This window comes from Taudactylus pleione, unplaced genomic scaffold (genome assembly GCF_031769625.1).
Source record: "Taudactylus pleione unplaced genomic scaffold, aTauple2 ptg001990l, whole genome shotgun sequence".
NCBI lineage: Eukaryota > Metazoa > Chordata > Amphibia > Anura > Myobatrachidae > Taudactylus > Taudactylus pleione.
Window position 1 is genome coordinate 3,083,896 of NW_028286386.1, and position 27,684 is coordinate 3,111,579.

The window sequence follows — 27,684 nt, forward strand, 5'->3', positions numbered from 1 at the left end:
AGAACCGGGACATGTGGGAATACAGTATGTAGCTAGATGTACTCTGGTGCAGGTTATTTCCCTTGTGCTTATGTAATAACAGCGGTTTATCATTTCCTCTTGTGAAGTTTCATCCTCGCACAGGACATGCTGTATGACTTATAAGACTATCCCTACCCAGAGATTGGAAATCATGTGTTATTCAGTGTTGACACTTCTTGTTTATGTAATTTATTGCATCGCCAATGTCTCTCTTCTGTTCCTGTTTTATCCATTCTCTGCTTTCTCATCATACTGTGCTGCTGTTGTTTCTATCAGAAACATCAAGACATGGAGAAGCCAGGAGCAGGGAGGAATGCTCAGCAAGCCATCAGTGAAGAGGTGAGAACATTGACTGTGGAACCTGATATTTCAATGAACCTTTTTTTCAAACATCATTTCTTATATAATTATGCATTGCAACTTAAATTACAGAGCTAGCATCAGGTTTACAGTAATGCATACACATGTTGATTGGAGAGTGCTAGATAAAAGAAAAGGTCACATACCTCAAGTAAATATTAAAATAAATTGCACTTAGAAATACCAGAACATAAGCAAGCATGGTAGTTGGACTGCACTGATCCTTGTTGGATCTCCTGCACAAAGGATGAGGCAGGTGATAGTGATAGGCAGGTGATAGTGATGATGATAGCTGCTCTCATACGTAGAGGGCTGGGAGTATTGTGGTAGCATAATGTAGCGACTCAGGACACAGGCTGCTGATCGCATGGATTTCCCGTTGCTGGAAACGTCTGGAATTGCAAACTTTGAGTTGCCTATCAGAATCAGTCCTGCTATCTGCTTTGCTATTCATTATAGTATCCATTTTCTTGACAATCATGTTGTACAATTGTAAAAATACTTAAGCAGATTGTAGGATATGTTAAAAACTGGAGTCTTTTATTACCCTGATGTAAAAACCTGTCCTGAAATGTAACATACAATAGGCTATGGAATGATTTTTAACTATTTTTCTTTTTTTTTATGGAATATTTCATTGTACAATATTTGTGGAAGCATTACTGTCTGCAGTAGACACTCTAGTTTGGTTGCAATATTTATTCATTTATTTAGACAAATAATGTGGCAACATACTGGAAAATGTGAACTTTGAAATCAATTTACAGAAAGTATGTACCTTACATAGGAATACAAAGCAAATAATGTAGAATAAAAGAGTATTTGTCCATCATGCTTTTATGCAGATCTAGTACCCATACAATGGATACGGGGAAATCACTTCTGCATCCCCTCTGTGTCAGTGTCACAACTACTGTACCCACAATCTCCTTTTCAGGCTTAGCTTTGACTATAGACAGCTGTGCCTAACCAAACACTGACTTAATTGAGGGAGGTTCAATGGGGGAGTTTGATGTGGACTAGGTAGTTAAATTCTGACCACACCCCCTTCATGGGCTGGCCACACCTCCCCCATAGGTGTGCTTTTTCTTGGGCTTTCAGTTGTACCTGAATTTAGCATTGAAAACTCCTACATTTTAGGACACATCTTAAAAAAAATGTTAAAGTTGAAAATAAGTTAATGAAACACTTTGCATATGATGCAAATGTCTGTTTGTTGAAAGTAAAGTGAAAAGAACAAATATTGTAAAAAATATACCATTTCTATGTAAATACAATACCATTTTTACAGAGAAAAGAACATGCTATTAAATCCTAAAAAAAATAAATACGTATACAATATGCAGCAAATACAAGTTTTTAAAAAGACTGTCAAACAGTATCTAAATCTTGATTTCCGCTTCATGTTAGTGAGCAGAAGCTGGGAGAGACAGTTATTGCTTCCAGATATTAATTTGTCATTTCAGCCTCTGCCGCTAAATATATATTTGGTGTATGTTTTCACTAATTACATTGTATTTATTTAGTGATACAGAAAGGTGAACTACATTGCAACATACCAGAAAATATAAATTTAGAAAATCAATTTAAAAAATAACTGGAAAAAAACCCTAGTCCATAATTGCTCTTATGCAGTTCTGGTAACTGCAGAACGTTATTCTAAAGTGTAATACACTACTTTTTATGAATATATGTGCTCTTTATAGCAATGTCTAACACAGGGGGACGAAAATCAAGGGTATGCATTTTGTTTTATTTACTGTTTTATCATGGAATATTAATGAGTCAGTACAGCATTTATAGCCTAATTTTGACAAGTCCTTTTTGCCTTCTAATATTTTTTAATATCTTCTAATACATTAGGTTTAACCCAGGACTTATAGTAATATGCCAGCTAATATTTGATCAAGGTTAAACCTGAAAAAATGTAGGAGTGTCCATTTGTCATCTGTGCAAATTGTAAACACCATATTACAGCAAACAGTTAATAATAGTTACATTGACAGACAGTATTAATTTTACTATAATTGTAATATAGCATTAAATTAATATTTGTAATATTATAGCAAAGACCACTGTTCCTTTCTACCATAATGTGTTCTCTCAAAGCAGGCTTTAGACCTAGTATTGATGTTATCAGCGATCCACCAACAAGCTACAACCCTACGTAGATATGTTTGATATTAAAAGATGTAATACATTTTTCTGCTAATTCCATGATCCTCCAAAACATTCCATAAATTGATGAATGTAGCTAGAAAAATAACTTATTACATATACAGCAGCTTTGCTGATTTTTCTTTACAATTTCGACTGCTTAGTCATGTGATTTAAACAGCTAATGTCATAACATAAGATTATTATATGTTTCTGTTCCAATATTTGAGAGAGGCTTTGGTATCTTGGCAAGCATTTCATTATTTGTCTGTAGGAGTTGAGCTAGATTTCCCTGTATGCGAAGTTTCTTCTAAGCATTGAGAAATACATAACTAAATCCTTTTATAAATAATGCAGCCTAGAGAACGAAATAAAATGGAAACAAAAATAATCTATGAAGGTTTAGCAGTCTAATAATATAGGGCGAAAGAAATAGATTTCTCTTAAACATATGTCATCCAACATATAAAACCTTTCCTATTTAGCAATTGTACATTTATTTGGTTCCAGTCAGGATGTCGACATTCGTTAAGTCAACACCATAATGTCCATATGTCGACATTCAGGATGTCAACGATCAAAATGTGGACACTATAATATTGACATGTTTTGAATGCTGACATGTCTACATTATGTCGGTGCCAATGCTGTGGATGTTGACATTTCATCTATTAAACATTCTGATGAATGTCAACATGTCGACATTAGGGTGTTGACTTAAAGAATGTTGGTTGTGCTGTTGGCATAAAGTAAAATATCAGCAGCGCCATCTGCTGACTAACATCTACAGTATATTGTTTAGTGACATGATAGTGTATTACATGAAAAGCATAAGGCAGTGACATTCTAAATAATTTTTCTATCTTTAACACTTGTGAGTACCCTATATCATTTTATATCTCTAACACTTGTGAGTACACTATATCATTTTGTATCTCTAACGCTAGTGAGTACCCTATATCATTTTATATCTCTAATACTTGTGAGTACCCTATATCATTTTGTATCTCTAACACTTGTGAGTACCCTATATCATTTTGTATCTCTAACGCTTGTGAGTACCCTATATCATTTTATACCTCTAACACTTGTGAGTACCCTATATCATTTTATATCTCTAACACTTGTGAGTACCCTATATCATTTTATATCTCTAACACGTGTGAGTACCCTATATAATTTTATATCTCTAACACGTGTGAGTACCCTATATCTTTTTTAAAATAAGTTTTCTGTCGATAACAAGTATAGTTTTGCAGAATGATCTGTTCTTAAAAGTCCAGTTTCACTTCTTTAATTTCCGCAAATGCATAACTTATGGGGTCATGTAACATAGAAATGCATGCAACCCTTGAAGACAGTGTTTCTGTAACGCAAGTGATTCCTGTAGTACTGCAGCAAGATGACACTCCACTGATGCTCCCTACCCATTTGTATATTAAAATATTTAACATGTAAATGCAATCTGTAAAATAGGGACCATTGCTGGTGTACAATGAAATAAGGTCGCTATTTATATTTACTGTGCATTTGGACTAATTGTGAACAAAGGCCTCCAAAACTTGCTCTCTGCTACTGTAGTTATAATAATTAACAACTATGTCTAACACTGTATGGCTACTGGAGTGCTCCATTCTGTAATTAGACTGGGCTGGATCCTAAATCAATATGACACGTTTCTGCTTGTTAATTTCATCAACTGAAGATCATTTCTATTAAGCTCTGCAATCTGAGCTGTGTTTTCACAGCACTCCTTGTTCATGCGGGTATTAATTCTGACACTTTACCTTTACGTCCCCCACATATACAGTTCATTTGTATAATTATTTCATGCATCATGAGCTGTGATTTATTGTAATTGTCAAAAAGCCGGTGTGAAATACCAATAGAGGGGCTCATGCTGAACTGGATCTGTATGCGTCCAAAAAAAGCCCTATAGAAATTTTTACAAAAATAGTGTATTTACACTAGGGATGAGCGGGTTCGGATTTCTGAAATCTGAACCCCCCCGAGCCTCCCCGATCCGAGCCGGGAACCGAGTCTGGCTCGGGTTTTCCCGCCTGATTCGGAATTGAAATCGAGGCAAAACGTCATCAACCCGCCTTCCGGATCTCGCGGGTTTTGGATTCTATAAAAGGTCCCCGCGTCGGCGCCATTTCTCACTCTGGCTGTGGACAGTGAAGAGGGAGGGTGGGATTTGGGCTGGCTGGGCTGTGTTGTGTTGTGCTGTGCTGCTGCTGTCCATAGGGGCTGTGTCCATTCCTCCAAAGTCCATAGGGGCTGGCTGGGCTGTGTTGTGCTGCTGTTGTCCATAGGGGCTGGCTGGGCTGTGTTGTGCAGTCAGTTGTCCATAGGGGCTGTGTCCACTCCAAAAGTCTATAGGGACTGGCTGGGCTGTGTTGTGCAGTGTCCCATAAAGGCTGTAGTCTTAAGGGGTGCTGTAGTGTTGTCCAGGGGATGATCTGCCCATCAGGGGTGCTCCACCCAAGTGCAAAAAAACCATTTATTTCTGTGTTTGTGAATTGTGTGCACTGTAGCTGCACATGCATCAACAAAGGAGCAGCGCCAAGCATGCACCTGTGTCATAACTAAAGGGCCGGCTGGCTCATCTCTTAAAGGGTGGTGTAACCCCCAAAGTGCACTCCAAAAAAAATTTAAATTCTTCTTTTCTGTGTTGTGAATTGTGTGCGCTGTAGCCGCACGTGCATCAACAAAGGAGCAGCGCCAAGCATGCGCCTGTGTCATAAGTAAAGGGCCGGCTGGCTCGTCTGTTAAACGGTGGTGTAACCCCCAAAGTGCACTCCAAAAAAAATAACATTTTCTTATTTTCTGTGTTGTGAATTGTATGCACTGTAGCCGCACGTGCATCAACAAAGGAGCAGCGCCAAGCGTGCGCCTGTGTCATAAGTCTGTTAAAGGGTGGTGTAACACCCAAAGTGCGCTCCACAAAAAATAAACAATTCTTCTTTTTTTCTGTGTTTGTGTGTGAAATGTATGCGCAGTAGCTGCACGTGCATCAACAAAGGAGCAGCGCCAAGCGTGCGCCTGTGTTATAAGTAAAGGGCCGGCTGGCTCATCTGTTAAAGGATGGTGTAACCCCCAAAGTGCACTCCAAAAAAATAAAAAATTCTTCTTTTCTGTGTTGTGAATTGTGTGTACTGTAGCCGCACGTGCATCAACAAAGGAGCAGGGCCAAGCGTGCGCCTCTGTCATAAGTCTGTTAAAGGGTGGTGTAACCCCCAAAGTGCACTCCACAAAAAATAAACAATTCTTTTTTTCTGTGTTTGTGTGTGAATTTATGGACACTTACCTGTTTTGATCACTCTGATTACTTGCCTCAGCCGGGCGCCCTGAGTGACTCCAGGCTCAGCCCCCTATCAACTCTGCTATTGTTTTTACTATGCACAGGTGGAAGCACGGGGAAGAAGAGACAGGGCACAGGAAGGAGGAAGAGGCAGCAGTATGGGGAGGAGGAGGAGATGGAGAAGGCAGAACAGGAAGTTGAAGGTGGCAGCATGGGGAAGAAGAGGTGGTTGCACATTATGAAAAGGAAAACCTCAGAGTGGTTATCAGAAATGCACTCAATGTAGTGTACCAATAAGGACAAAAATGCAGTTGAAATACAGTATACTGTATATAGTGTTTAAAAAAGGAGTTATGCCTAGCGCTGCACCTAAAGATAATGCCAACAATTTTTTTGGTATGCTATAGTAGAGAGAATAGTACCTAATAAAATAATATTCGGGGAAAAAATTGTGTATCTATGAGTACTGTGGTGTATCCTATACCATTGTTAGAAGTAGGACCTCGCCGGGTAACACACCCTAAAGGGGATATGTTCACTATGCGTATCCTGTTAATCATACAATGTAGTTACAGGTAAGAATCTTTACTAATAAGATCAAAACAGTATGTATACATATAAATTCACAATCTGGTATTAGAGGGTTATACTTGATATGACATCTGTTAGCAGCCACATGTATCAATATTGCCGTCAATTAGAAGCATTTGATGGAAAGAATGAGTTGTCTGTCTCTATATCGACACAAATCTAGTGGCTGTCAAGTTTGCCGTTGTGGAATCCTCTACTGAGGGGTTGTGGTCTTGGGCTTGTTAAGAATTCAGGGTGAGAGGCCTGGATATCAGAACTCCTCATCCACAGATCTTGGACGTTGTCAAGACCTAGTCAATGGTGCGGAGTCTAACCTGCAGGGAGGTGTTCTCCAGTGACCCCTCCAAGCGGGATATGGGTTTAGCTGCACCCTGCAGGCAGGTCGCGGTCCTTTGACTAGGTATCCAAGATCCGTGGGAATAGAGACTCAAGATATCAATGGCCATGGGGAAGTGCCTAACAAAGGCACTGTTACACAAGGGGTTACATCAGAGGATGGTACTTGAGGAGTGCTCCAAGAATAGCGTTCTGATGCACTTTTGCTCAACCGGATGGAACTTGAGAGGTACTTTGGAAATGCACTTGAGAAGTACACTGGAAGTGATGGGCTGATGCACTTTTGCACCACGGGATGGCACTGGAGAAATGCACTGGGAGTAGCGTGCAGACACACTTTTGCACCACCGGGTGGCACTCGAGGGATACACAGGAAGTGGCGTGCGGACACACTTTTACACCACGGGGTGGAACTCGAGGAATACACAGGGAGTGGCGTGCGGATGCACTTTGACACCACAGGGTGGCACTTGAGGAATACACAGGGAGTGGCATGCTGATGCCCTTTAGCACCACGGGATAGCACTCGAGATGTAAATACACTGTCGCTGGAGATCAATCACTCAGGCAATGATGTAGACGCACTGCTGCTCCGGAAGACACTGGTAATTTATACACAGACAGGGATGTTGGTCACACTGTTTGCTCAAAGGAGACACTGGAACTAATACACAGGCAGAGATGTAATCGCACTGTCCCTCAAAGGAAACACTGGAGACTAGGCACACAGGCAGGGATGTTGGTCGCACTGTTGCTCGAGGAAACACTGGAAACTGAATGTGAGAACCAAGGGAACCTGGAACAAGGACTCTACTAGTACGCTAGGAGTGACAATTGATGATCAGGCAACTTTCTATTGCAGGAGTCGGTCCTAAATACCCTCAGGCAGCTGGTCATTGGATCATGGAATCAGCTGAGAGACTGCCGGACTGCCATTGGAGGAGACCGATCAGGTGATATGAACCAACATGGCTGCGCCCATACCTGCTAACACAAGAGTCAGGATGCACGCATGAAATTCCTACCGGACCCTGGGGAGAATCCTTAGACATAACCTGCCACTGACGTCTGAACGCCTCCGAGCCTAAAGACACCAGTACAGCGGTGAGTAAAGGCTGATCCCAGGTTGGATCCTGACAGTGGCCATATGTGTCTAAAGTCAGTTCTTGCAGAGAAAAAGTGGCAACAGAGAGCATGGCGTCCCGTGATCTCTCTGGGGTTGAATACTTGCTGTGCCAAAGTGTGGAAAGTTTTAAGCGCTTGTGTCCTGTTCCTTATTAGTGAGTATCGTTGCCCGGGTTATCTTCATACAGAAGGGAGGACGGGTGTGCATGTGATCGGTGTCTCTCCCAGTCCAGTGCTATCCGCAAAAAGGATCAAAGTGGTGGTGTACTGGAAAGTCACCTGCCGCTAGACTCAGGTGTTGGGGATTTGCAATTGTCAGGGGAGGGAGCTGCCGCAGCTCAGGTCGTAAGACCGTTTGCTGGGTACTCCCTCCACAACCCGGGGGAGACTTCCCTGATCTCGCCGCTGTTGATAACGTCCCCACGCCTCCTGTGGATGTCCAGTTGGTTCCGCTCCGTGCTCTGGTCTCTGCTTCTTCTTTGGAAGTCCTGGTATTCGTTATGTTGCTCTGCTCACTGGCAGATCCTGGGTCATGTGACCAAATTATCAAATGGTGGTGAATGCTGCTAGCAAAAGGTGTCTCCAACGCATTTCAGCCTTGTACGGCCTTTGTCAAGGAACCCTGGTAATGGTCACCCTTATGGCTCTGCAGCAATCACAGCACTCTCGCTAGATGGTGAAACTGATTAGCAGGGTCCAGAGCCTGCAGCCAAAGTGAATTGGCTGGGCAGGTTTCAACTGAGCTGTATGGCCTCTATGAGGGTCAGACTGGAGTACAGTGACAACGGGTGCGCCAGTGCTCAGTGTAGTAGGTCAGCAATCACCACTAGTAGACATATGCACTCCCTGCTGGCATGCTTCCTGGCAGAGCCGTAACTAGACTTTTTGGTGCCCTGTGTCAGAAAGAGCATTGGTGCCCCCATCATTTTTCAAAGGGACATAATGCACCCAAAAAAGTGGAATGGCCTCATGGGGAAGGGCCAGGAAAGAGATAGGGGAGGCCAGGAGATGCTGGGGATGAAATAAGAGGAAGCTACAAGTATCCGCCCCCTCACCGCCCCACAAACACTGTGTGATATCGCAGGACTCTTACTGCACATGCGCAGAACGTGTCCTTCACATGCGCAAATTCCCAAGCAACGGGAATCTGCAATCAGCAGCACACTAGCGTGCACTGTTGAATCAGGCCCTCTGTGCATGGCAAAGTGCAGGACAAAAGGGTAATTTAAACAAACACCTCAATACAAAATAACTGTACTACAGAATCAGCATGATACAGTATTTGCCATTTATATGTGATTACACTGGCAGGTAGGACCACTTATTATTAATAATGTAGATTAGAATTCGGACTGTCTGGTATAAGAAAAAAAAAAGACACATTGGAAAATGTAACTTCTATTCATCGTTTAAACAAGTTATGTTCTAGTTAGCCAAAACTATATAACTAGAGATAAACATAGAGGCAGATAAAAATAAATTGATTGGTGAAGCAGATATGTAACATGTACTTACTTTATTAGCGGTACCCGGCTACTCAAGCCCCAAAACTTGGGAAAAAAACAAGGCCAATTCCGCTTGTTATAAGCGGATTTGGCAACTATGGACTTAGCTGTTTACAATACAGCAACAGCGGGCACACCACCTCTAGCTGCTATGTAGGATCAACGGTCACAATCGGGAGCCGTACGAGCTTCCTGTACAAAATACTGGCATGCAGGCAAGATGTAGTGCAGTTATTCTCAGAAGGGAATAAAAGAGAAAATTAATAGGTGCCGCCATGGGCACCGAAAGGGGGGGGGAGCGGGTACAGTATACCCGGGCCCGGGTTTGCTAGAGGCACCGCCCCCCCCTCCCTCAAAGCAGTGCGAGACTGCTCACGGCTGCTGCAGCAGCCGAAGCAGTCTCCTATGGCTGTGGGGGGGAGCGATCACACTGATTGCGCCCCCCCCAGCGCTTAGCACCGGGCTAGTGATTTATTTTTATTTTTTTGTCAAGGGGGAGTGGCCACGCCTACCACAATTAGGCCATGCCCCTCCTTTACCCGAGCCCGGTCGGGCTCTCTACGGCCCCCTGCCTTGTGGCACCACAAGCAGATCAGATCAAGCAGATCCCATAGTGATTGGTTGCAACAGCTTAAATGCTGGAAAGACCTAACCTACGTGGAACAGTAACTTGCTCACAATGGAGACTGACAGTTTTTTTGGATGAACCAAATTAATTCACTAGGAATGAGTCATTTTCAGCTTTATATATTATTGATATCACTAGTTCTGATAGAACTGACAGCCGACAGCCTGAAGATTGGTTCATAACACATATTCTACCTCTATAGTGTAGCTGACAGGCATGCGCTAATGTGGATATTTTCAGAGCATTCTCTCATCTTTCTTTCTTTCGGATGACCACAGGCTTCTGGACTGATGACTGTATGCTGGGACCAGTGCGCACGCGTAAACTAATGCCATCTTCCATATCTGATGCTTTTCACTGCAAGAATAGTCTGTATTGAAAGTTTGTTTTCCAACTGTGAGGCTGCATCTTCCCCACCATTAATTAGCTTGTTGAACAAACTGCTTAAACTTTCCCTCCCCCTGTACCAGCTGACCTAGCTTCTCCTGCAAAAGGGAGTCATTTTAAAGCCTGCACACACAGGCTTGGCCTGCCACTGTAGCCTGCATCGTAAGCATGCCATCTGAAGCATGGAGTTAGAACCGGAGTTTTAACTGGATTTGGACTTTGGACTACTTTGTAACCAAAATTTAAACCATCTCACAAACATAGCAGCACAGGCATGCTGCCACTCCACCTTCATTTACACTACCCTGAGACTGGGATCGGCTGCTATGTGAAGGAGACTCTGTGGCTTTTTGCAGATCACTCTATCATTTTTTAATTTCTGATTAAGTTTAACATGGTTTTAACTTAAAATGCGGTCACCATTTATTCTTTTTTAATTTTTTTCTCCACCTGAAGGTTATACGTCCGCTGCTTGCACACCCTGCCAGATGTAACCTACGCAGTGCGCCCCAGATAGCAGCCCCGGATGGTTCTTTCTTGGGCAGGATGAACAAACGCGTGGATCTATCATTCAGTGCATTTCATATTTCAAATGTTTATCACCTGTAAATGTCATGACCTGTTTGCTGTATTTACTATTCCCTGTTCTGTAAAATGTATTTCCACTGTATGCTATACTGGTGTGCTATACATCCACTAAAGTTCATCCTCCATGGGCAGGATGTACTTTATGTGGATCTATTCATACAGGGTATATCATACTGCTACACATGTGTCAATTTTCCCACATATGCCTTGGGTTCTTGTATAGCTTATCTCCCACAATGCAACCTTCATAGTGCGCCCACCATGGCTGCCTCACCTGGTACACTCGTGGATGGGATAAAAAATACATGGACCTGACTATTATGGTGGGACCTTACTCCTAGCGTCAGGATGCTGCAACCACACCCATTTTGTGTCTTCTAGGCGTAACTTATTCCACCCATGGTAGTCCTACGTAGTGCGCCCAAGATGGCTGCCTCATTTGGTACCTTTGTGGGTGCAATATTTAACCCATAGAAGTTAATTCCCAAAATGTCTGCACCAACCCTGCAATATGCTTATTGTGCTCTCTAGGTTTCGGTTGATTTTAATTATCTCGGTGTGGTTTTCTATTTTTTTGCAACACCAAATCCTTGTACAATGGGCCTGATTCTGACCCGCTCGCGAGCGCTGAGCGCTCACAAGCGGGTTGATTGTGCCCTAGTGCGCATGCACACGACGGAGGGAGCTCCATCGTGCGCATGCGCGAGACCCGAATAGCCACGGCCAAGCCGTTGCTATGGGTCTCGCACCAAAAGGGGCGTGCTGTCAATGTTGATTGACAGCACGCCCCCTTTGGTGGGCATGCCGGGGGCGTTGCTGCCCAGATGGAGGCGTTCCCATGGGAACACCTACCATCTGGGCCCTAGTGATGTCAGTGGGAGTGCTTTTGGCTCTGATAGAGCCAAAAGCACTCCTGGGCTTGCGGCAGCGAGACCCTACCGCAGGGTCTCGTCGCAAGCCCGATGGTCGTGATGGTCTTGACCATCGCGACCATCATTTTGGCCGCTCGCTATAGCTGTGGGTGGTCACCCACAGCTATGCGAGCGGCCAGCAGGCCGCTCCAAAAAGGAGCAGGGACGGCCCTGATTCAGAGCAAGCGCTCTGTCAGAGCATCCGGCCCTGAATCAGGGCCTATGTACCATGTTTTCTGATGCCTGTAAAGTGACTTTGAGTCCTATGGGAGAAAAGCGCTATATAAATAAAATTATTATTATTATCTTCTTGGCAATGATCCCCTGCTACCACTTGATCACTGAATGAGAGATTTACTACAGTATGACTAATATCACATTGGAAGTTGGAATCAATGGTGTTATGGCAATCCATACTGGATACAAAGAGTTAACTCTTCATAAGCATGTAGTTAATGCAACTCGTTAGCTCAGTATAGGAATGTTTTATGATCTAATTTTGCCTTTACACTAAATACATTTACAAACACAGCAAGGCAGAACAAGCCAGACATTATTCACTTAGTTTTCTTGCTGTTTATATTTATTTAGATGTGAAAGACAGCTATAAATAAACCCCATTTGCAATGAGCCAATGCCAGGTGTCATAATGCAACATACATCATTCCTAAATGACTACTAAGTGAGAGTTACTAAACACTAATTATTCATATCTTCTATTTCAATTCAATCTCCGTACTTCAAGTTATAGTGTGGTTTTGTGACCAGACCCCATGCCCACGACCTCTGCCGGACCCCGCTACAATTCCGTGTGGAGCGTTCCTTATATTTTATTCCTGATGAGAAGGGACTGATGCAAATTTCTTAGTGCTGATCCATTTGCTTCACTGGCTCAGAGGCAGCGAGAGAAAGGTCAATCTCATAAGTTGTGTACAATGCAGTGGGAACTCTCGGGGACTGAATGCCACATTATATAGCGGAAGACATCAGTTTAGCTGTGTTAGAAAAATAGGACTGATGTCTCCATGCTACAAATATTATCAAATCGCATTTGTTCATTTACACATTTGAAATAGGGGAATATCTTAAAGGGCAAGTAGCATACAATATATTAAATATGTTTTAGGTGTAGGAAAATGGATCAATGAGTGATTGGTGAAGAGTGTAGATGAAATTACCCCTAATTTTTAGGGACAGACTAAGATTTTAAAAGGGTTTTAACTTCAAAATGTTTCTTTCTTTCTTATGTGAATGTGAAAATGCAATATATTTTTATGTTCCATATTTTAGGGACATATTTATTTTTGCAGCAATATAAAATATGTTATTGTAGAACTATTTTCAAATAATACAGCAGTTTTTAATTCTTTTTTCGAATGGCAAAAACATAAGTAGAATTGTGGTAGTTTATGAGAGACCCAGCAAATCTTTTCTCCAGCAGCAGTAACCTCCAGCAATAGCCGTGCTATCGCTAGGGTTATCCCCTTAATACAGTAGATAGGGCAAAATGCAAAAAGAAAATGACCTATCTCCAGCAAATACACCTGTTTTAGCCAGAGTTATAGCTTTTCACCATTTGATAAATAATGACATGTTTATCAAGTCCTTTTTATCTAAAATTTCAGTATGATTTAGGTATAGGGGCTATATTATACAAGTCTAAAGGGGGGTATCCACTAGACGATTAAGTTGAACGATAACGATCGTTTGATCGTTCAATCGTTCGCAAATCGTTTGCAAGTGTCTAAAACGACCAGCGATGTGTGTGCCCGCTGGTCGTTTAGACATCTATCATCTTTCCAACATGCTGGTCAACCGGACGATATCGTCAGGTTCAGCATGTTTCCATATGATTGATTGACCCTGCACTGAACGTCTGCTCGTTCAGTGCAGGCTCATCACACAAATGACAAATGACTGAACAATTACAATGTCGTAATCGTGCAGTCGTTTTCAGATCTTGTAGTAGATACCCCTCTTAACACAGGAGATATCAGAGATATCTCATGAACTAGGCTGAATGACACTAAATACACCATTATTCTCAATGGGGACTGTAGTCTGATCTCTATTTATAAGTTATGCTTTACAAAGCTTGTTCCCATCCTCTAATACTATCTGGAGATGATTTTAGCCACTCTGTGTATTCTCGCAGAATCCTGTCTGCTGGCTTTCTTCCTCCATCCTCCTAGGGACGCTGAAAGGCGGGGTTGGGGCAGGTACTACTTACCCAGGCCCAGGCCAGTTGGTGGGGCTGGTGGGGGCCCAGATCAGCGACTGCCCTAACTGCTCTGCCCACTACCGCTGGCTGCGCCTTGTATAGCAGCGCAGTGGCACATCAGCAGTCTACTCTCACTGCCAATGTGTTGCAGCAGCTGCACTGCTATACAGGTGCTACCAATGGTAGTGAGAAGAGAGGAGGTTACAGGTAGGGATGACTGCACTGACCGCCCCCCCTGGAGCCCACCCCCCGTGCTGAGTGTGCAGCGTTGCATTACGCATAATACTTTATTACATTTCTAGGGGTGGGGGCATGGCCACGCCTCCCAGATTTGGCCATGCACCCTAGTATCCAGGCCCATCAGAGCTCTGTCTGGTCCTGCATCCTCCATCATGGTTATTTCAAAATATTAAACTGCACATACTTGTCCTTATAGCATACCCAGCCTTTTGCTGGAGCTGCGGTCCTAGCAAGATATTCTTGGTAACTAGCCATTAGAAAATTAATTCATTATTGCCGTGATAAGTAATGTTCATTTTTGGGACTGGAACTCAGTTTTTGATAAATAGGCCCTTTAGCAAGATATTGGTTTTTGTTTTGTTTATTTTTGATAATCAGTGTTATACTTAGCCATTGTTACCAACTGGCAGAATCAGTGGAAAGCTGTCAAATTCTCAGAATAATACTAGCAGTTAAAATTTAAATGTCAATATACGTTCTGAATTTCATGGAAATGACACAGGGATGAAATGCATTCATTTAGCATAGATACATTTCTGTATGAGACTATATAACAGCACTGCCCATTCTGTCCAATGCAGTTTCCAGTTTGTTTGAAGATGCGTTTTACTTTTTTCCTACTATCTTGACATGTTTTAAAACATAAAAAAGCAGCTGAGACACTGCTAAATCTGAAACAGTGTCTCCTCATTAAAATAAACATTTGTTCAGACAGCAAAGTAACAAATCTGTAAGTGTATGTCTGTTCTTACTCCCACTTATTTGTGTTACCGTTTTCACTCTCGAAAGGTCATTTAGAAACAGAAAAACCTGGGCTCATAATACATTTCTACTTGCACAAACATGACTCACTGACTGCTGTACAGCAAAATGTGTGCCCATTTTCCAGTTTTTCTGCCTCCACAAGAACTCCCCTGTGCATCCTTTTACTGGCATTAGTGACTAAGTAAAAATGTCACTTCAAAGTTCACTCTACTTGCTAAAGTATTTATTCAAATTAATCATGAGTGAGGGCATGTTGGTACTCACTTTATTACATAGATCACATATGTGTTTGATTTTTATTTTGATGTTCCTTTAAATGCGTCTATGTTCCCATACAGAGTGGAAAAGATATCCCATTAAATGTATAGGGCATGGCCTGGTTCTACAAACCATAGAACACCTTCCCCACTATTTCAATCTCACAGGTCCGTAACAAGGGCAAAGCAACCGATGCCCCTTGAAAGGCACCCAGCTGCCTGGAGAAACCCCACAACTTGCTGCTCCCAGCTTCCTCTTTGTATGTTTTAGTGTGTAGTGCCGCGAACCGCACTGCCCTGGACGGCAGACGTCCAACAGCGCCCAGGGCATGTTCTCCGCTCCCCCCCTAAATACGCCTGACCTATCTCAAACAGTGCATCTCTCCTGACGCGGTGAGAGCTCTCATGCTGTGAAGGAGATAGCAATGGCTAACAATGGCTAACTTATGCACGCCCATGAAACAGCGCTTGAATGGTCAGACATGCCTGCGTTATCTTAGTCAACTTCCGTTACTTCCTCCAAAAGCTGACTACCTGTCACTCCCTTAGCGAATGAATTCTCTGTGTGAAAGTAATTGCAAATCAATCGCTGAGCTGCGTAGTGCAGCTTTCACGTATGCGCAATGGCTAACAATCACTCAATCAGCGTAAATGTCAGCATTGTGTACATTTTACAATCAGGCCTCAAGTTCTGATATGAGTGACCCGCGCCATGCCTCATGCCTCTGCGACTTTATACAAAATCCTTTGCAACAAAGTCAGCGACTTTGTACTGTATGTGGTTTCAATGCGAAAAAGACCCAAAATTCAGCAAAAAGTACAAGCCACTATCTGCGTCTCGCGTGATATGGCTCAAGAACCGTTACGTGATTGAGGACACATCTGTAAGTTTACTGAAAAAAATAGTATACAATAAAAGGTTTAATTTAATTGCTGCAATGTCTGGGTATGCTGTCCATTATTAGTGTCACGTAATGCACTTTTATATGACCATATTACAGTATTCTTTTGTGAATGTCTTTAGCATGTTTTTTTTATTATATTATTATTATTATTATTATTATTATTAATAATAATAATAATAATAATAATAATAATAATTATCATTGTGCATTTAGGCCCTCATTCAGAGCCGTACGCTCTGAGCAGAGCGCACGCTCTGAATGAGGGCCGGGCTCCATTTTCATGGAGCGTCCTCCTGGACGCTCGTATAGCTGTGGGTCACCACCCACAGGCTATACGAGCGTGCATTTTGATGGCCGCGATGGTCGTGACCATCGCGACCATCGAAATTGCGAGCCGGAGCCTGCGGTTGAGGTTTTCAACCGCAAACTCCGGAGTGATTTTGGCTCTATCAGAGCCAAAATCACTCCCACTGACATCACTAGTGATGTCAGTGGGCCGGCTTCTGACGGGAGGCGTTCCCGTGGGAACGCCCCCGTCAGGGAGGCATGCCCCCGGCACGCCCACCAAAGGGGGCGTGCTGTCAATCAACATTGACAGCACGCCCCCTTTGATCGGACACAACGAGCGAAGGAAAGTCCTTTGCTCGTCGTGTCTGGCGCATGCGCACGACGGAGCTCCCTCCGTCGTGCGCATGCTCAGTGCATACCATCGACCCACTTGCGAGCGGACAGCCGCTCGCGAGTGGGTCTGAATCAGGCCCTTAGTTAGAACTCACCATGTCTTTTACCTTAGTTTGCCAATTTGATTCTTGAAACTACAATAATCTCTAGGCTACTGGTTTTCATCTCCACTTGAATATTGCTGGTTGTATCGTACATCATTGTGTTGCCAATAACACCACCAATAACAATAACACTCCTTGCCTGCCTCATGCACAGCAAAAAGTACACCGACTTTCCTTATTTTCTAACGGTCCCCCATAAAAATGGTCTCTTTTTATTATGTGATTATTTTCTTCTTTTGTGCAGGTTAAAAGATGTCTGCAACCATTTCTTCTGTCATGGGCACAGCTGGAAGAGGTGAGGGATTTGATGTCAGACAACATGGAGAGAGGACTAAAGGCAAAAATGGAGAGACCATCAACATTGAAAATGCTTCCTATGTATGTCCGCTCAACTCCAGATGGCACTGGTTAGTGGAACCTTCTTCTTGCTTCTTGAATTGTAACCTATTCATTACACAATCATATATAAGTATTCCATAGACAAAAAACCTTACGGTTTCACATGTTCCATTAAGGCTGCTTAGACATGATCTGAAAATTAACAAAAACCTATTGACTTTCTGCCACTCAAACTTAAAAAGCAATGAAATTACGATCATTAAGGCTGACGCCTTAATGGACGTGTTCCTTGCGCAATACAGATATGGTATGCCATCACACCCTGTGGCTAACTGCAGATTCAGCACTCTCACAGAATGAGATTTCTGTCACTCACAAAATGGTGGAGCTGTTAATTCACAGAATTGTGTACTCACTGGAATACACACATGCAGTCTATGCAACTGAGGTCAAAGCAGAAAATAGAGCTGTGCAGATGGGATAAAAGTGGTGTGGATGGGGGTGGAGACACAGCAGCGTGGATAGGTGAGGCACAAAGGCGTGTAGAGGAGGGAAGGTTAAGCAGTACAGAGGGGGGTAGCCAAAGTAATGCAGATGGGTGGAAAACAGTGGTGTGTTTGGGGGGAAACAGAGTGGCATGGTTTGGGGGGACAGCGACGTGGATGGGGGTAGAGAGTGGCATGGACATGGGAAGACAGAGCAGTGCAGATGGGTAAAGACAGATTGGTGCGGATGAGGGAATACAGACTAGCACAAATAGGAGAACACACAACATTAGGGATTGGGGAAGACAGATTAGTGTGGATGGGTAGGAAGTCAGAGTAGTGCAGGTGGAGGGATGAGACAGAGTTGCAAAGTTGTGGGGGAAAGAGTGGTGCAGATGGGGGAAGAAAGAGTGCCACAGAGGAAAGGAAGACAGCGGCGTGGCTTAGGGGAAGGCAGTGGTGCAGAAGGAAACAGAGTGGCACGGATGCAGGGCGGTGCAGATGGAGAAAGACAGATTTGTGCGGATGAGAGAACGCAGACTACCATAGTTCGGAGACCACACAGCAGTAGGGATTGGGGAAGACAGATTGGTGTGGATGGGGAGTAAGACAGAGTGGTGCAGGTGGTGGGGGGAGACAGAGTTGCATGGTTGCTGGACCAGAGTAGTGCAGATAGAGGAAGAAAGAGTCCCACAGATGAGAGAAAGACAGCAGCTGTGGAGAAGGCACGGATGCAGGGCAGTGCGGCTGGGGGAAAACATTGGTGCGGATGAGGGAACACAGACTATCACAGTTGGGAGACCACACAGCAGTAGGGATTGGGGAATATATAGCAGCATGGAGGCATATAGGGGAAGAAAGTGTACATGCATAGACAGAGTATGATATTTTTAAAAATAAGGGAGCTGAACGTGTATTCTAAATGAGATAAATGTATGCAGTGAGAAAGATTTTGGAAGCCAGTGAGATTGTTTTGGTAATCAAATGGGAAGATTGTGGGCACTGAGTGGGATGTGGAGCCACATAACTGCTCAAACCTCAGTTGCATAGACTGCATGTGTGTATTGCAATGAGTACACAATTCTGTGAATTAGCAGCTCCACCATTTTGTGAGTGGCAGAAATCTTATGCTGTGAGAGCGCTGAATCTACAGTTAACCACAGGGTGTGATGGCATACCATATCTGTATTGCGCAAGGAACACGTCCATTAAGGTGTCAGCCTTACTGATCGTAATTTCATTGCTTTTTGAAGTTTGAGTGGCAGAAAATCAATAGGTTTTGTGAAGTTTCAGATCATGTCTAAGCAACCTTAATGGGACATGTGAAACCATAATGTTTTTTGTCTATGGAATTACATAGCTTTCTAAAAAGGTATTAACTATCAGGGTTTGGATGAGCAAACCGGGCCACCTGCAGGGGAGAAGGGCAACAAAATGGTACACTAACGCACAGGGGCGGATTGGGACGGAAAACCAGCCCGGGAAATTTATGGAAGCAGCCCTCATGGGGGCGGGGTCTGTCGAGGGGGCGGGATCCCTTCTCATAGGGCCCGATTCTGAGGTGGACATAGTTGCAGCCGTCCTTGCTTCTTTTGCTACAGTTTCGTCTGTGACTTTAAGCAAATATGCAAGGACTGAGAGGCCCACTTTCAATGTCTAAGGGGTCTATTTGCTAATCCATGGAGAGAGAGAAAGATAAGTCTCAGACAATCAGCTCCTTTCAGTTTACAGGCTGTGTTTGAAAACTGACAGTTGCTTGCTGATTGGTTGAGACTTATTTTTCTCCATTTATATCTCTAAGGATTAGTGAATAGACCCTGAAGACTTTAGACACCTCCATCGGTCGCACCATTGGAACTTTCAACAGCCCTATGCTAGGTGCAGATCATCCGTCTAAGTATGGCCTCCAGTGTGAGCAATTCAGTGTCTCTGTAGCCAAACCCCTGTAACCGCCTAGGAACACCCAACACATTTCTAATACACTACTTGGTGCACGCGTCTGAATCTGCACTGCCACTCAGACACGTGTGTAGATCAAAAACAACGTACAAGATAAAAATAAAACACATTATCCCCCACATAAAAAAAATAAAAACACATTATCCCCCACAGGAAAAAAATAAAAACACATTGGTCCACACATGAAAAAAACAAAAACACATTATCCCCCACAGGAAAAAAAAAAAAAAAACACATTGGTCCACACATGAAAAAAATAAAAACACATTAGCTTCAACAAGAAGAAAATAAAACACACCGGCCCCAAACAAATACATTGGCCTCCACAGGTAAAAATACAAACTCATTGGACTCCACAAGAAGAAAAAACACATTGGCCACCGCAGGAAAAAAAAAAATAGGGTGCGTCCCCACCAGAAATAGCACCTGGAGCACAAACTTCATAAACTCCACCACCGCTGGGGTTGGGATGGGAGTAGCAGTAGTAGTGGGACGCAAGGAGCAGGATGAAAATAGTAGTAGTGGGAAGCAGGGGGTTGAATGGGAGTAGTAGTGTGGATTTGAGGGTAGGATGGGAGTAGTAGTAATGGCAGAGCTGGTGCAGGCTTGGAGTAATAACGGTGTGGGGCAGGCGGAGTAGTAGTTCAGAACAGGGGGGCAGGATATGAGTTATACTGGAAAGCAGGGGCAGGATAGGAGTAGTGGTGGGAAGCAGGGGCAGGATAGGAGTAGTGGTGGGAAGCAGGGGCAGGATAGGAGTAATGGTGGGTAGCAGGGGCAGGATAGGAGTAATAGTGGGAAGCAGGGGGCAGGATAGGAGTAGTGGTGGGAAGCAGGGGCAGGATAGGAGTAGTGGTGGCAAGCAGGCGCAGGATAGGAGTAATGGTGGGAAGCAGGGGGCAGGATAGGGGTAGTGGTGGGAAGCAGGGGCAGGATAGGAGTAGTGGTGGAAAGCAGGGGCAGGATAGGAGTAATGGTGGGAAGCAGGGGCAGGATAGGAGTAATGGTGGGAAGCAGAGGCAGGATAGGAGTAATGGTGGGAAGCAGGGGCAGGATAGGAGTAGTGGTGGGAAGCAGAGGCAGGACAGGAGTAATGGTGGGAAGCAGAGGCAGGATAGGAGTAATGGTGGGAAGCAGAGGCAGGATAGGAGTAGTGGTGGGAAGCAGAGGCAGGATAGGAGTAGTGGTGGGAAGCAGGGGCAGGATAGGAGTAGTGGAAGGAAGCAGAGGCAGGATAGGAGTAGTGGTGGGAAGCAGAGGCAGTATAGGAGTAGTGGTGGGATGCAGAGGCAGGATAGGAGTAATGGTGGGAAGCAGAGGCAGGATAGGAGTAATGGTGGGTAGCAGAGGCAGGATAGGAGTAATGGTGGGAAGCAGAGGCAGGATAGGAGTAATGGTGGGAAGCAGAGGCAGGATAGGAGTAATGGTGGGAAGCAGGGGCAGGATAGGAGTAATGGTGGGAAGCAGGGGCAGGATAGGAGTAATGGTGGGAAGCAGGGGCAGGATAGGAGTAGTGGTGGGAAGCAGAGGCAGGACAGGAGTAATGGTGGGAAGTGGAGGCAGGATAGGAGTAATGGTGGGAAGCAGAGGCAGGATAGGAGTAGTGGTGGGAATAAGCGGGCTGGACAGGAGTGAAAAAAACTGAACATGAAATACCTCCTCTCCAGGGTCACCTCAGCTCACTGATGTCGTTTTCTCAGCGCTGACAGCTACAGTGTGTTGGGAAAGCCCCTGCCATCCGTGCCCGCTCCTCTCCGTCCCAGGCACAGCTGCACCCTACCCCCTGCGTGGTCCACTTCATCATCTCCTGAAGCCCCAGGGGACAGGACGGGATGGCACAAAAAATAAGAGGGGCTGATGGCAGGCGACGGAGGGTGAGGTAAGGAAGGGCCACCGCACATCGTGGATTCGGGAACTTCCGGTTTGCGTCTGCTGTGCTGCGCTGCCTGTGTAGGAGGCTGGAGTCGAGCCGCGTAGAGGCTGGAGGCGGGGCCGTCAGTGTTGACTGTCGGCCCTGTGCTCCGCAAAAGCTTATGGAAGGAGCTGCAGCGGCTGAGCATGCGCAGCCAGCAGCTCCCACGTTGCCGCCCTTTTTTTTTTTTTTAAAGTTGTGCACTGAGCTGCCCGATCGAAGTTAAGCTCCAGTCGCGGCAGCGGGACTGGGGAGCGGAGGCCCGGGGGAGGGGGGTCAGACTATTGGGGTGGGCTGGAGGGCCGCCGCCACTAAGCTCCTGCGCTGTGCAGCTGCCCGATCGAAGGATGCGGGCAGCGGGACGGGGGCCAGTCATTGAAGAATGGGCTGGGCGGCCGCAAGGGGACCGGCCCAGCGGGAAACTGGCAATATGCGATCATAGCGCCCGGATGTATAATCCGGCACATGCGGGGACACGGCTCCGCCGGCTAATTATGCGCGGTGTAACCCATAGCTGCGGTGCCCAATATCTGTAATGCATCGGAAATTTGGCAGCATCGCATCCCCCATAGAAACCTTTGCGTGATGCGGCTGCCTGTGGCAATTGAGGGATCACAGCAGTTATCGGAGATACCTGCTACGGTCCCTTCTTCATACATCCAGGGGAAACTTCATATTTGTAGTAAACCCCCGAAAACGGGTGTTTTCGGAGATTATACCTCAAATATACAATAATAAATGGGCCCCTAAGGGTAGGGCAGGATTAAGGTTTGAGGGAGCCCTGGGGCAACAACTTTGTGGGGGTTCCAATCAAAATAATTGTATATATTTATATATACACATATACAGTACATGCACATACACCACACACATATATTTGTATACTTACACACACATACATTCACACAGAAAAACACCTATACACACCACACATGCATGTGTCACACATACATTACACACAAACATACATACACACACAAGTCACACACACAAGTCACACACACACTTACCTTGCACCATCTGCACTGCATGTTGTGGATGGGGAGGGCGGAAGGGGATCTATCTCATTCTGGAGGGGACCTGGCAGGACGGCACCGTTATTAAGCTCCGTCCCCCTCGCGGCCAAATTCGTGGGTCAATCAGAAAAGGGCGGAGCCAAATTACACAATTGTAATGAAATTGAATCATGCTGGCTCCGCCTCCAGCCGATTGACCCGCGAATTGCGGCATTTTGCTGCGAGGTGGGCGGGGCTTAACAACGGTGCCTGCTCTTGTGCAGCTGCTGCTGCTGTGTTGGGGCCCCCGGGATGACCGCCCCTGTCGCCCTCCCTTTAATCCGGCCCTGCCTGAGGGTACATATGGAACATGCTGCAAGAAAAAAAGACACTTGCCTAACTCTAAACTGATCCTTACCAGTTACAAATACTGCCAGGCAATTATATTTCTACTGATGCATGGTGATCATTTCAGTTGTATGCTCTCATATACAGGGCTCTGTATACAATATATTTCAGTATGCACTATGGCCCTCATTCAGAGCCGTACGCTATTTGCGGTCGTTCGTTTAAAAACAAGGGGTGGCTATTCAAATGATCCGTACGCACATTGCAGTCTGTTCACACCTCTAAGTCTGAACGAGCGAGCAAAACATACGCTCGTTTATTTGTTAAAAACGCCCCCTGGCCGCACGCATCCTACGTCATGTCCGCTATTTATTAGATTAATCGAGTACATCGACCAGCGTATGAACTGCTCGCTATTCTTGTGGTTGGTGTTTGCTACCACAAATTTGCGTGCAGTTCGGGCTATAAAATAACCCAGTGACGTGGTCAATGACGCTGCTGTTTTAAATATACACACCCATAAAACGCCCGTTTTGACCTTTAAGCACGCCTGCGTTCGGATCTCCACTCCCCATTTTCAAACACCTTCCCCTGTTACCACCCACATACGCCTCATTCTGTCACTCAAAATAGCAGGCACTCGCTATATAGCGTACAAAGGATTTTCGGCCGCACTGACTGGTTCGCGCATGCGTACTAAAAAGCGTACGAATGCGCAGATGTGCAAACATCGCTCGGAACGAGCGTACTGCCGCTAACGAGCGGCTCTGAATGAGGGCCTATATGTACAATGTTAGCTTATTATACTGCATTACTGTGTAATAATAAGAATGGCGCAGTGAAATAATCATTTACTTATACCCTGTGCTTTATTTTGCTATTGCTGCAGACATGAGTAATGAGTAATGAAAAGGACAAACGGTTCTTTGTACATTTCTTCACACCCTTAGCATACTGCTGTTTCCTAAAAGTAATGTGACACAAAGGAGACTGTGTGAGTTCTGTCACACACTTCACTTGTACACTGTAAAAAATAGAAATGAGTAATAGTTAAAAAGGTGACAAAACTCCTTTATTATATAGGTTGAAAAAGTAATTGTAATATCCATGAAATCATATCGCCAATACAAGAATGGCTTCATGGAGCACCTTCATGAAAGCTGAATTGCTTCTATGGTATGAAGAGACTGGAGTACAGCCAGGGCAAAGACGTTTAAGGATATAGATTGAATATCCCTTGGGGCGCTAGGTACATATAGTGAGATGGAAACTGTGTGATGCTACCAGGGCAATGCCTTGGTTAGGCCATCCCTTCAAAGTCATTTACTGTGGGTTAATGAAAATGCTGAGGGAGGTCACTGCAAGGGCCATGATTGGTTTAAAACAACTATAGAGGTCTCTGACTGAGGTTATGGGGAAATGCTGACTGCTCAACACATTCAGATGATTAAAACAAACAGAATTTAAGGCAGCCGGGGGCTGCAGGAAAGACACATGGCAGTGATCATTTGCCTTTCACACCCACAATCATTATTATAAGCATACAGTAAAGGTTATAATTGAGTAGTTCATTAAGAGGAACTTGAATATATTTCAGTGGTGCTGTTACAGCCCACCCATAAGTAGGCAGAGAAGTGCAGAAAGGCTAAAATACATGGATGAGCTCTAGGCCCTAGTATATATAAAATTGTGATATTATGGCAAGAAAAAGATTAAATAATACACCATCACAAAGGCCAAAGATGGCAGACACATTTGGACTCACTTTATAATTTTAAATGTGGCTTCCACCAAATAGAATGAATAAAAAAACTAAGGTAGAGATGTATCAAGCCTTGGAGAGAGATAAATACCAACCAATTACAGCTACGTAAGTTCATAATAGGAGCCCGGAGGCGAGACAATTGTTTGAGGCTTCCCTCGTCTTGCATTTACTACCAACACCACACTTCCCCATACCCACATTCACTACCAACACCCCAGCAGCACCCACGCATACGTTCCACACTCCCGCCTTCACTATTGACATTCCAGCAGCACCCATGCACACTCTCTTCCCCCTGCATTTACTTTCGAGACAACAGGAGTACCCAGTCACACCCTCCCCCCTGTATTCACTGGCAACACTCTAGGAGCACCCAGACATACACTCTCACCTCTGCATTCACTGCCAACACTCCAACAGCACCCAGAACATTCTTCTTCCACTACATTCACTTCCAACACCCGAGCAGTACCCAGTCACACCCTTCCCCTTTGCATTAACTACTAACACTCCAGCAGCATCCAGTCATACATTCCTCCCCCACCCCATGCATTCACTGCCAACATTCCAGCAGCACCTACACACACTCCCCCCTGTGTTCACTGCCAACATTCCAGCATCACCTCTCCTCCCCCTGCATTCACTGACAACACCATATATACTACTAACATCCTAGCACCACTCAGTCACACCCACTACCACATTCATTACTAACACACCAGCAGCACACAGACACATATTCCTCCCCCAATTAACTACCAACACCCCAGTACACAAATACTACCCATTGCGGATCATGGTCTACCATTCTTGCTATTTGCTGCTCTTACAGTAACGGTAGGGGCAGCAGGTCCCATATGTGAGGGGGAAGAGTTAACCAAGGAAGGAGGAACCATGCATTTAGACTCCAGCCTCGGCATTTGCCTTTTATGTACATTGATGGGGTTTCCTTGCTGGAGATCCATCCCTAGGTTGGGACAGGACTCCTGGGTGTGGGCCCTGGCAGAGGGGGGACTGCGGCACATGCCCCTTGGGCTCCTTGCTTATTCTTGATCTGGGAAACATAAAGCACAACCTGAAGCAATGGAGGAGATCAATGTGCCACCTCAGGGTTGGCACCCAGAGGAGACTGCCTTCCATTGTTTCCTGTATTTCTGCCCCTGACCAATCAGCTTCTAACAGTAATTTTTCAAGCACAGCCTGTAAAATGACAGTTAAAAGCTAAATGGTTGGTTCTCTGGGGAGAACGTAAGCTCTTACAAGCAGGGCCCTCTTCCCTCATGTGTTTCTCCTTCCCTTACACCCTGCTGCTTGTTGAGTGTTATGATCGCTAACACAGCAATGTTTATAAACACATGTCCTTGTCCTGCATTGTTTCATACTATAAGTCACTGTTTTCTTGTTCGCTCACTTGTTCATGTACTTTGTAAGGCACTGCAGAACCCTTGTGGTGCCATATAAATAAAGGCTAATAATAATAATGATAATAATAATGCATCAAACCGTGGAGAGAAAGTGGAGCGAGATAGTACCAACCAAACAGCTTCTAGCTGTCATTTTTGAAACACAGCCTGTAACATGACAGAAGCTGATTGGTTGGTACTTTATCTCTCTCCACTTTAACAAAACCGCAGCCTAACCCTAACATCCTATATCAACATCCTGGCTTTTGACATTCTAACTATGCAGACCCATCGCAGAATGATTGACAGGAAGTGACCATTTGGGGTTGGTGACAGGGGGTGGCCAGCGAAAAGCAAGCATGCCAGTACGTTTGAACGCTGTTACAGGGGTGTGCATAAATTAGCCACTGCAATGCCATATGCAGCTTGGGCTTTCACTACATGCAATGCGGTTAGCAATTTCTGAGTAAGGTCTGACCTTATGTTAGTGTGTGTGAGGCCCCCATGGTACTCGATGTTACCAAAGGTTTTGCAGACTTGCAAAGTATTACGTATGTGTGTAAGGTAAAGTGGGCGTCCTTATGTTTGGCTGCGATGGCATTGCGGTTGCAGTCATTAGAATATCTTCGCAGTGAGACTGCACGCGTAATCTCAGTTGCGATCACAATAGCGATACGTAATGAATCAGGACCCATGTCAACATTCTGAATGTTGACTTTCTGACTGCATACCATTTGTTGGAATAATAGAACAGTTTCCTGTATATGGCTATATGATAATAAAGAGAGTCTACACTGTAACAGAACAGCAGTATATGATATATTTTATAGGGCAGGTATATCAATCAGTAATGGTACAGAGGCTTCCAAGGAAGTTAATGATATTACTTTACAGTGTATGGGCGGGATGTACAGGTACTAAGCATCACATCATGGATGCGGTATATCCCGCCACGTATCGGGTACCTCCCAGCATTAATAACCTAGTACCTAGAAATACCTAGAAATGCCATTACAAGAAGAGCTGTCCTTTGCGAAGAGGGGACCTCCGGGTTTGGGACACTATACAGATTGAAAATGCAAAAGTAATTTAATGCTGGGAGCAGTGAAGCCACTCACAGAGACAGCTCATTTTCAGATCAGCTGTCTCCGCGCCGGAGCAATGATGAATTGCTACGGCGCTCACGCCAAATTAGTATGTTATTTATCGGGGGCCTTTCGGACCCCGATAATTAACATAATGAATAGACCCCTTAGAGAGTATACTTCCACTCTGCTATGCCATTCCAATCAAGGGTGTATGGTGCTGTGGTCTACACATAGTTTTCCATTTCAAAAATGCCTTATGTGTTATTCTTGTTTATTCAGTGCCATCTTTTGTACATATTGTCTT

General features: G+C 44.5%; 1 protein-coding gene across 1 annotated transcript in view; it reads left to right on the top strand.

The window, feature by feature from the left end:
• The first annotated feature begins 294 nt into the window (after window positions 1-294).
• The window catches only part of HK3 (hexokinase 3), an 81,203-nt gene continuing 53,813 nt past the window's right edge, over window positions 295-27,684 (top strand). The window contains exons 1-2 of the mRNA XM_088465475.1: window positions 295-360; window positions 17,331-17,493. Coding sequence (XP_088321601.1) covers window positions 310-360; window positions 17,331-17,493 — 214 coding nt within the window. The 5' untranslated portion in view covers window positions 295-309. The remainder of the gene's footprint in view (window positions 361-17,330; window positions 17,494-27,684) is intronic.